Raw genomic sequence first — 12,102 nt, 5'->3', positions numbered from 1 at the left:
CCATGTGATAGACCTGGGTTCGATCCCCGGGTGGAAGAACCGGATTTTTTTCCACCTGTTCAAGCAGCTCCAGTGCCCACCCAGCATTGTATAAAGTGGGTACCTGGAGGAAACTCAGGCAGCCAGGGACGTGGTGCTGATCACATCACCTTCAGCCGTGATCAAGAAAGTGTGGGGCCCTAACCCCACACCCCCTATACGCCTTCATGGTGTGGTGCATAGCACAGGGGAGCACTTTATTATTTTTATATTTTAACAGTAGACATCCTCCCAATTACAATGATACCCGACAAGCGATTTCGGTACTTTAGTATTACATGGACTACCTGATTTCACACCATCTGTTTTCTGGGAAACCAAAAGAAATACTTATGGACATAATAGGAACACTGTATTTGAAAGTTTACAATATATAAATCATACAATTAGCAACCTAACCTAACGTAACCTAACCTAGACAACTTTAAACGCTGGAGGAATACAAACAAACGAAAAAGGTGTTGAATTGAATGCCTGACCTTGAGCAAAAGCGGGCAGTTTGCATGTTATGGTAAATGACTCATGTTTGCGAGGGGAATATAATTTAACGTAGACAAATGAGGTAGTCCATAAAATACTAAAGTACTGTCATTTCAATCAAAATTGTCAAAAAATGGTACCACACATTGGCCTAACAATGCACCATGGCAAGTAGCACATGGCTAGTATTTTGCCCAGAACTTTGAATGGTTTGCCTGAAGAACAAAGCCTCACTGGCTGAAAAAATGTAGTCTGAGATAGCAGCCTATAAGCATATAGTGTAGTATGGTTCATGTAATGACGTCAAGTAGACTTGTAATATCATGTGACTAAAGCAAGATCTGCCATTGGCTACTCCTTGGAGCAGTATCAGCAAAGACTTTGGCATGGCAGAACCTTACCGATTTGGAGACTGGACGAATACCCCCTACACAGGTTGAGTATATTGGAACTCTGTGTATTTCTTTTTCAGTCTGCACGGCCTGGTAGTGATTATAGTTCTTTAATAGATATTTCACTTGTTTAAATTGTTGTAAGGGTAGATTACTCATGTTGGTCAGATGGGTTTAATGCAGGGTTGCAGTAGACTCATTAAAGTCATATTTTCTACAGACTAGTGGACAGCTTTACTGATTTACGTGGACAGACTTTTTGTTACGTGTTATTCATCCTAAAAGAATGCTTATTGTAATTAGAGAAATGAAAGTAACGGGAGAATGATACATGTATAGGGTTGTTCCTGTTGACTGTGGAAAAATGAGGTTGAACTTTTAATATTATCACATAAATTTGTGATAGATTTTGTTAATATTATCACATAAATTTGTGATAGATTTTGTTATTAAAGGATTGTGATATTTATAGTTACTCAAAAGAATTGTTAATAACATATGTGAGTGAAATGAAGCTTTTAAATTGCCCATATTAACCATCTAAAGTTGTCAAGTTGAATAACTTCCACTGTGCAGATATTCAATCCTCTTCTCCCACTTGTTTTAAAATTGTGAGGGGAAAATAAAAGGTGTAAGGGGTTATAAGCCTTTAACTCTTGTAAAGGCTGATTTTCTGGGTATTTGCACTAATGCCGAGCATGTTTTCAGTGGGAAATTTGAAATTCTGCATGCTTCTAAATGAAATTTTATATTTCCAGGACTAAGAACGTTAGAGGTACAAATGATACCTCATTTTGTTCAGTATACTTTGGGCTATAATCCTGATGGAAAAAAATAATTCCAAATCAATTATAAGAAGAAGAAGAAAAGAGAAAGTAACTTACACGAAATTTGAAATTCATCGGATCCCTACACAGGCTACACCAAAACAGTGGCGCAGGAATGGGGGGGGGGGTACAGGGGTACATTGTACCCCCCTAAATTTTTAAAGGGGGGTACTGTACCCCCTAAATCCGTAAATCGAGTTGTACCCCCTGTACCCCCCCCCTTGGAAATTTGACAGCAGACGCAAGGTGCTACTGTTAAAAGAACCTATTTTCAGTTCGCCCAATAAAAAAGTGTAGCTATATTGTTTATAACTTATAAACATTATCTTCCTTACCACAGAAATTCAAACCATTCTAAACTTACTCTACTATTGAGAGACCACAAGGAAAAAACCTTGGACGAAAAGTCCCAGCGCAGCTTTCCCTTCTTCTGTTCAGCTCGGGCCATAAGGAAGCATGGTCCACTCTCCCCCTCCCCTCCTGCACAGGAGTCGCGGGTGTGCGAAGGTTGTTTTGCTTGTGGTTCCACTATACATTGTGGTTGCTACTAGTTAGTTCATTGACCTAATGGAAACCTCTTTAAGGAGATGAAAATTGTTTAAAATGTGTGTGAAACGATGGAATCAGATTTGCTCTCAGAAAATCATGCTGCAGACGAATGCTCCTTTGCGTAAGGGGGGAGGGGGTACACTTTTCTAAAGAAATGGTCGCGTCGATTCGAAGATAAGATACAAATCTTCATCAGAAGGATATATGACTGATCCCATTCTCTTTTGAATATTTAAAATGGAATTTTCCAAAACGAAATACTTACACGAACGAGACGAGACACTACAGACCAACTTGGGGGGGGGGGGGGGGGTTTCAATGTACTGCTGTACCTCACCCATATTTTTCATAACTTTGTAAGGGGGTGTTCGGAAAACTATACTTAAACCTATATATTAAGATATTTTGAAAATAGAGTCCCGATTAGCCTATCTGAGCATGAAGTGAATCTAGAATAAGCTTTAATGACTTCCGAGTGGAAACCGAAACAAAAATTAACACAAACAAGAACGAGAAGGACCTCGCCACACAGGACACGAAATAAGGCTGTGACAATTTTCGACTCATCGCATCGCGATATCATTCCTATGTGAAATGAAATATTTCCTAGACATTTAAACAAGGTGCAATTTGCGATATTATCAGAGGGGGGGGGATTATTTTTACCTATGTATTAGATATACTTATAATTGGACATTTATTGCTTAAAATCTAATTTAGGTATCGAATGCAACACAAACACAACGCCATTTTAAGTTAAACCCTAAAGTCAATATGTAAGAAAATTACATTAGTCAGATGAATGCACGACACAAATGAAACTCACTGCAGGTTCTATTGGTAGATTTTGGATTGGATTCGCAACGTCTTTGAGTGAGATGAGAATGTTTGATTGATTTATTTGGTTTATTTTACTTCGCATTTCTGCCACTTTTGGCTAATCGCAAAGATGAGGATTGGCGATGATATCATAAAATTGATGAACACTCACACGCCCTACCTCTGGCGTCAAAGCGCGTTATGCCAACCCCTCCGCCACGGAGGCTGGCGAGGTGGGAATGTGTTTTGGATTTTCTTTGTAGATGCGAAAATCTTTAACTGTGATGCGCACATGCTTTTGCTTACATTAAAGTTTACCTTTTCACATAAACAAGAAATTGACATGTCACCCTAAAACACACGCATGTATCTGCATTTAATACTATTACATACGAAAAGAGACCTTGGGCGGTTCTTCATATTGTCCACCAAAGATTGAAACGAAAAAAAAACAACATTTTGAGCGTATGCCTTTCCTTGCTTCCTCTGACATCTGAAGGATTTCGGTTTTGCATATGTAATGATAGTACTTTCAGTGCTTGAAGAGTCATTAGGTACAGCTAATTATATAACAAATAAATGTTTTGTCAAATGTTTCACAAATATTTCAAAGTTAGACTTCTTACGAGTTGGTCGGGAACCATCTCAACTCAGTTTTTTTCTTTTTTTAATACAACGCCCTACAGATGTCTGAGTAAATACCAAATCCAAAAGACATTGGATGTGGTACACATCTGCCATAAATTGTTTAAAGATATTTTTATGCGTAGCTATGGGAATTTAAAATTAGAATGAACTGAAGTGGAACTCTATAAAATGATATATTCATAATGTGGTTTCTATATTCAATGGGTGGGAGATGATTATTCCTGGTTGGGGTGGCTCAAGATCCTCCTCACCCCTTTAATCTCAACCTGCATTAAAATGAATAGATGTATCTTTGTTCCCAATTTTCACATTTCGAACTCCTGATTTTCCGTTCCGTTAAATTCAAATAAGGCCAGAACGAAGTCCAGAGCTTTATATGTTTCAGAATTGTTATCTGGTTTTAAAATCTGTTTTTAAAAAAAACATAAATTCTAAGAAAAACAAAGAAAAAATAGTTCTGAAAATTTTGCATTAAATAACAGGACATTCGTGTGTGCTGTTCTAAAATAGAATATTTCCCATGGCTTAACATTATACCTAAGTATCAAAGACGTATTTAGGAGGGGGTCCGGACACTCCCCCGAAAGACTTACCAAGACGTAAAAGTAAATAATCAAAATATAATTGCTTAGCATTTATTATAGAGCATTCCCTGACATTCGCTACGAGACTCGGCGGCAAGCGGCCCGGCATCAGCGCTTGTCTTTCCCGGTGAACGGGTCCGCGACAGTCGCACGCTACAGTCTGTGTTTTTTTTAGCTCTCCCTGCCTTCGCTCTCTTTCCCATTCTGTTGACGTTGCAGACTGACGCCAGTATAATCTTCCCTCGGAAGTTATGTTGTGTCGTGTCCGTGTGTTGAAGATTGTGGCTTAATATGGCACCACAAAAGTTTATATTACAACAAAGGATTTATCTTGTCGAGTGTTACTTCGGAAAGAGGAATTGTGGAGAAGTGCGACGACGTTTTGCAACGAAATTTCCTAGTGTTCCCGTTCCACATAGGACCACTATATTAAACCTCGTAAAAAAGTCTAGAGTAATTGGGTCAGTTCTGAATGAAAGTGGAAAGAAAAATGGGAAAATCTAAAAAATAAAGTATACAAAGACAATCCGCACACCATCCGTGAGTTAAAAGAGAGTATTGTACGAGAAATCGGGAGAATTACAGTAGACGAACTTGCACGTGTAAATGCCAATTTCTTTCGGAGATGCCAGGAATGTGTTGCAGCAGAGGGACATCATTTTCAACACCTTCTGTAGTCAAGGTTAGCACACAATATGAAAACTATAATTTTAAGAGCCGACTCTACCGACTGTCGAGGACCCGTTCACCGGGAAAGACAAGCGCTGATGCCGGGCCGCTTGCTGCCGAGTCTCGTAGCGAATGTCAAGGAATGCTCTGTATAATCGATGCTTATTTCCGCTGAACTTATTGGAAGGCAAGGAATTTGGCTCATACGGCTTTGAAGGGTTCCAAAAGATTTATGCACACAACTAATGATAATATCCATAAAATATTAATCAGAAACTTTACTTTTCGTTATTTGGATCTAACTCCTTATTTGTTATTCAATAAATATTCAATTATTTTTTCTATTTGACATTAAATTCCTTGCCAGGGCAGTTGTTTTTATGCAAATCTTGGCGATCTTAACTACACGTAAGCTAGATAATGAATACATGCTGTTATATCTCTATTCTTTTACTATATTTTACCTATTCATATAATAACAACAATACAATATTAATTAACTTACATATGTAATTAATATTTTAATTAAATTAAATATAATTATTATAATTATAATTATTTATTATTTTTATTGTTATTATTATTGCAACACTTGGTTGGACCCCCGAAATGTATTTTTAGGTGCAGTAGTATGTGTGTTTATATATATGGGAGGCTGAATTTTGTACCCCCCCAAATGAAAAACGTTCCTGCGCTACTGCACCAAAAGGTATCTGCATAATGCCTAATATGTTTGCCATTGATGTGGAAAAAAATTACGCACTTATTTATAATACTTTCGGAGAAAAAAAGAATTAAATGCAATTAATTAAATTAAATTTGAAATTATGCATGCTTCTAAGTGAAATTTTATATTCTCCCCCTCTAAAATAGAAACAATGAAATTAAACTTTAATAATTGTTAATTACGTACTTCTAGACTCATGCAGAACTCAAAACATGTATCTCCGATCATTACCCAAGTTACAGTATGTGAAAAAAAAAGTAACATACTACGATAAAAAGCTGCTTGTGACACCGGTGTCACAAGCCGTCCTAAAGAAAAATACCTGCTGTGACAGAAGATGAGAATCGCAAAGCAGTGACCAAAATAAGTGCAACAACAAAAATTATTTCTCGGGCAACTTCCTTCAAATTTTTGCAAGAGTTGACAGTATTTCACACTAGAGTACTGCATTGGACCACTTTCGCTTAAAAAACTAGATCGAATCTCCCACACTCAAGCATGATATGCTCGATCGTACCACTCTCGTAGTGGAATGGTTGTCAACGTACCATATTTCAGAGCCTAATAAGCAGCACTGTCAACCTAAAACCCATCCATACATGGAAGGAAACCACTCTATGCAATTACAATTCTAAACAATAATTCTGTATATTATTATGTAAGGCTCAAATACAATATATATGAAAGTATGCAATATCTACAGACCAAAACGTAATATGGATACACATGCTGGCAGACTTGCCTAAGCAATTACAATCACAGTGCAACAAATACATGTACATCATCGTTCACTTACCGAAAATGATAATCATATTCTGCGAAATAATAAAATGCAGTTATAACATTCAATCAACATCATTTTAATGTGACAATAATCGCAGAAACATGAAATGTCAGCCTTGGTAGTTTCAGCCCATAATCATCTATTTCACTTTCACATATCTTGGTAAGATATACAAGACTGCATTTTAACATCGAGATGATGACTATGTTCACTTATTTTTCAATTTCACTTCATCTTTTACTTTACAATCCATATTTGAGGATCCATTACCTTAGACAAATGAAGGAAATTCGTGTACTAATAGGGTTCGAGAATTCGAGTGTATTCCACTCATTTGAGCATTTTTCGCTTGAGCATAAGACCTATCAATTCTGTCTGCCATCTAGCATTGCCCACGTGAAATATTTGCCACTCGAGCGAAAAACGCTCATTGCAAACACTCTTATTTCACACAGCTGCATACAGGTAATAAAATATGCACAAAGGTCTACTCATTACCTGTGTTCATTGGAAGGACTTTGTCATAACAAAATAACTTGGTGATGTATTCCTCATATTCCCCCAGCGCATCTGAGTAGAAAGCTCTTGACGTAAGACACAGGATATCTGCTTGCGTCTTCAGTGCTTCGATGATTCTCGGGTGATTGTGGCCTTGGTTCATTGCGGAATAACCACTTAGGAAGTCGTAGTACTGCTTCCCTTCCACGTCCCACACATGCACACCTATGGCAAGAAAAAAAAAAGATACTCCATATGCATATCTCCATCAGTAACAAAAAATATCCATGTTTATAACACTTTCCTAGTAATGTATCTGGTTCATAAAGCCTAATGATTATAAACACTATCAACAATTTATAACTGATCCTTTTATGCAATAACTAGGGGCATGCATATTTCGCTTTTGACGAAAACACAAAATGTGAAATAACACATTCTAGTGTTATTTTTTCATGTTTTTTAAAGGTGTGAGATGCATTTTGCTACCATGTTTTGTCACGAAATGATGCAAAATTAGGGTTACCAGACGTCCAGTTTTTCCCAGACATGTCCTACATTTAAGCCTTATGTCTGGCATCTTGAAGGAATTTGAAAAATATCATAAATGTCCTACATTTTGAGCATCACATAATATTAATTAGGGAAATGTGTAACAGAAAAAAATCATGCAAGTTACAAGTCTGTGGACTGCGCTTCCAAACTCAATAGTGAAATTTATTTTGATTCAGTCATTGCCCAAAAAGAAAAAAGTTTGTCCTGCTATTAAACAAACGGGAAAACGAAAGCAATTAATGAACAAATTTTTGGGACCACTTTGTGATGATGTCACTGTTCAATGCCTGAGCGGAATTTCTTGTCTTGGGGTTTATACTGATGGAACAAGGTGCTTCCCATTCTTATTCGATATTCAATATTTGATTGTAAAGTAGGGGTATAGAGTTAATCAGGGTGTCTGCCAGTCAAGAAAGTCATGGAAGTCAAGAAAAAGTAAAGAAATCTACAAGTAGGTCAAGAAGTCAATATAAAGGCAATAAATTATTCTTGTGGTCAAGAATTTTTGCTGAAATGGTAGTAAGTTAAGATGCATGATGGGACAATCACAAATATATAGAGACACAAGTCCCACATAAGATTACACTGGCTATGAGTCCAGATGCCAAAGTCTTGCGTGTCTCCAAAAACAGTTCAGGATGCATTAACAGATAAAGCACAGTAATTCTCTTCTTAAATATAGCATCAGTTTTCATCTTAACTGGCCCTTTGGTACGGGTGTTCATTAAATAAATATTTATTTTCTTAAGTACTAATTTCCAACTTTACCTAAGTAGGGGTCAAATAAATAAACGTTAATAAAAACGGAGAAAAGGTCAAGAAAAGTCCAGAAAAAGTCAAGAATTCTGGATGTGTTATTTTGGTAGACACCCTGTTATTGAACTAAAAACTACTCAAGATGAAACCTTCTGGAACCATTTCAAATTGCGGTAATTGCTGAATATTTGCTTGCCATTGCAGGGCATAATGCAAATGTTGAGAGAGTACTTTCATTACCACCAGCACAACAGACTCACAATAGAAATTTTTTTTTTTCATAAAGTCTGTAAAATGTTTGGTTCTGGTCCCTGTAATTTCAAAGAGTTTGACTGTCCACTCTAAGATAAATATATTTTGACTAAATCTTAAATTTTGAGAAAAATTGGCTCCTCTGAGAAGTATCACTTAAATCAGTAGTAAGAGGTGCATTGTTTATTATGATTGCAAGTTTTAAAATTGTGCATTTAAAAATTCATAGTTTAAAGCTGAAAAGTGTCATTTTTCAGTTACTTTCTAACATGTTCTATAGAAATACGAAATATTTATTGAGAATGTTTTGTGTCCTACATTTTGGGACAGTATGTCCTACATTTCCCTTATAGCGATCTGGTAACGCTATGCAAAATGGACTGCAAAATGGACTGCAAAATGCGAAATAACCACTTGAACATGAAATTTAGGGTTTATTTGCCAATGCAACACCTTCTGAGGTCTGAATTATGCTGCAAGTTATGCAAATCATGGAAAATTGAGTAATTATGCTGTAAGTGTTTGAGAAACAAAAATTGACTCCTTTACACAGGAATAAACCTAATACTCTGATAACCATATAAATGTGCTATTAGAAGTGAAATGTTAATTTTGTGTAATAAATATAGTTCTTAAATAATCAAATTCAGATTTTTGTTCACAATTTTAACACCAATATGCCAGTTCATACACTGCTTTTGATCACAAAACATGCCAAGTTCTTGTGCCAAAATTTTATATATGGTGGCTATATATGTTAATATATAATATATGTTAATTAAAAACGTGAATAAACAATTCACACTTTCATGCAACAATTGCAAATTTATATCGAATAAGTAGAATGTGGTTACTTATTTCAATAAATTTACTTTATTTGGTACTTTATTTGTATCTGCAAAGAATTCTTATCAGTCAGCCCCTAATATTTAGTTAACTATGGATCATAGTCTATATATACAAGAAATTCTGATTTCCTAAAACAATGCACTGTCCTTTGAATTGAATTGTTGTTTTAAGTCCACTTTATGCACAGATAAGCTAATCGGGACTGGCCCTACAGTTCAAAGTGGGATCCGAATCACTGTGCAATGTGCCTCCATCACCTTGATTACAATGCGACAGCAGCGAAGATATAGTACAAGCAATGCAAGCACTGATTGCACTATTAAAATACAGGGTGTTTGAATAGAACTCCCTAGTTTTAAGTATAAATTTAATAGGGAAAGTAATGAAAACTTACATCAACGAGTACATATCATGAAAGAGGATTCCTTCAAGTTTTGTTCAATGTTAGTACACCTCAACGTGGGATCCATTTGTTGCCCTGCACACGTCGAGACGATATTCCACTTCTCACCATGTATTCAACAACATTTCAGGTGTAACTGTCCCAACCACAGCGACGATTCTTTCCCGTAAATGATTGATGTCTCTGATCCTAACACTGTACACAACATTTTTTATATGGCCCCCAAAAGAAAAAGTCCAGTGGGGTTAAGTCTGGGCTTCGTGGTGGCCAAGTTATTGGGCTAGCCCTGCCTATCCACCTTCCTGGAAAGCGAGTGTTAAGAACCGCACGCACCTGTTTACTGTAATGAGGTGGGGCGCCATCTTGTTGGAAAAACACAAGCCCCTTTTCCGCCTCAATATCGTCCATTTGGGGAAAGACGTACTCTGTCAACATGTCATGGTAAACGTCCCCGTTTATTGTTTTTTCTACAAAAATGAAAGGACCAACCACACGATCTTCCATCAAACCGCACCAGACATTAAGTTTGGGAGAGTCACGTTGATGCTGAATAACTTCATGTGGATGCTCTGCCCCCCAAATTCTACAATTATGACGATTAACTGTTCCACTGACATGAAATGTAGCCTCGTCAGAAAAGAGAATGTTTGGTAAAAAATTGTCATCATCATCAATTCTGTGTAGAAAGTCAACAGCAAACTCATACCTTTGGATTTTATCAGTAGGTTTCCCTTCATGTAACAGTTGCAATTTGTAGGCGTGCAACTTTAGTCTTTTACGAACAACATCATACACTGTACCTTTAGGCACTCCTAATTGTAGACTACGTCTAGGACACATTAAAACTAGGGAGTTCTTTTTCAAACATGCTTTATTATTTAATGTACTTAATGTTTTAGCCTTATTTAGTTTCCATCACAATCGATTTCACAAGATTTTACGGGCTCAAACTCCTTCAGCAGCCCATTGCAAGCAGCAGACTCCTCTGCTTGCGCCGCAGATACAGGGAATCCTATGTACGCAAAGGATCATATGGCAAAGCGTGAAATCTTGTTGGGGAAACGGGCCTCAAGCCTCACAGAAAAGCTGAGCTTCTTAGTGTTTCTTGGAAAGCAAAAGGAAACATTGCCAGCAGAACAATAACCACTGTATCTTCATGAGGACATAGAGAAGATCACAAGGATACTGATAATTAATAATCATAAAATAACTGAAAGAAAGCATTGTCATTACCCTAAATTCCATGTAGGTCACTTAAATTAAAAATTATTTTGTATTTTGCGAATTTTAAAATGGGTCAAAAATTTGACATTATGGGTTGAGGCAAAGGTGGAAGGGGCGAGAGCTTGTGTTTCTGGGAAGAGGAATGTCTGCACCCTGTGTCCAGCTCAGATTACGTCACCAGTGTTGAGAACTACAGTGTTGGCAACTACACAGTAATTCAAGTGAAATGCTTAACAAATTTTGCAAGTAAATTCAATAAATTGATGGCTTTTGAATAGAAATTGGCGTGGAAAGGAAGTCTCTGAAAAGGGACTATCTTCTGATATTTGTAAACATCACAATCTAAATCGTATACATTGTACACATGTATAATAAAGAAACATTTTGTATTATTATGGCACTTTATTACATAAACATTGTATACATACTCTTTCTGTTGTAATGATTGTGATTCTACAGTGTAATTTCTATCTCCAAACTACGAGGGCCACTATTTATATTTTGAGCCTTGGCAACACTGATTGAAGTTAGGCACGATTTGACGTTTGCATGGAATCGTCTGGCATTATTGACCATAACGTACTTCAAATGTTTTGTCAATAGCTTGATTTGTGTTGTTTATGTTGCCTTGGAGATTGCGCGACAACAATAAAATGGAATTAACTCGTCACCATTTTCGTGCAATGCTTTTTTTACGATTTTCGACGTGGATTATCAAGACAAGAGTGCATCGATCAACTTACTTCCACATTTGGCGATGAAGCCCCATCCTTTGCCACTGTGAAACGCTGGTATAACGAATTTAATCGTGGCCGCCATTCGCTCACCGACGAGATTCGCGAAGGTCGTCCAAAATCAGTTGATGTTCAAGAAAACATGGATGCTGTGCAAAACCTAATACTGCAAGATCGTCATGTGACATACTGTGAGATTGAGGCAACCATAGGCATTAGTTCCACCAGCATATATAAAATATTACATGATCATTTAGCTGTGAGAAAGGTATGTTCTCGTTGGATCCCACACAATTTGACAAAAACTCAAAAA

General features: G+C 36.9%; 1 protein-coding gene across 5 annotated transcripts in view; it reads right to left on the bottom strand.

The window, feature by feature from the left end:
* Oat (Ornithine aminotransferase precursor) overlaps positions 1–12,102 on the bottom strand; it is a 108,845-nt gene that overhangs the window by 33,760 nt on the left and 62,983 nt on the right. For all 5 annotated transcript variants that reach the window (XM_083134674.1, XM_083134673.1, XM_083134675.1 and 2 more), the window contains exon 3: positions 7,017–7,241. In XM_083134674.1, the coding sequence (XP_082990800.1) occupies positions 7,017–7,241 (225 nt within the window). The remainder of the gene's footprint in view (positions 1–7,016; positions 7,242–12,102) is intronic.

The sequence above is a fragment of the Lepisma saccharinum genome, chromosome 1 (assembly GCF_977018435.1).
Source record: "Lepisma saccharinum chromosome 1, izLepSacc3.1, whole genome shotgun sequence".
In the NCBI taxonomy this organism is placed as follows: Eukaryota; Metazoa; Arthropoda; class Insecta; order Zygentoma; family Lepismatidae; genus Lepisma; species Lepisma saccharinum.
Note: the sequence above shows the minus strand (reverse complement) of the source record. Positions and strands in the feature narration are given on the sequence as shown.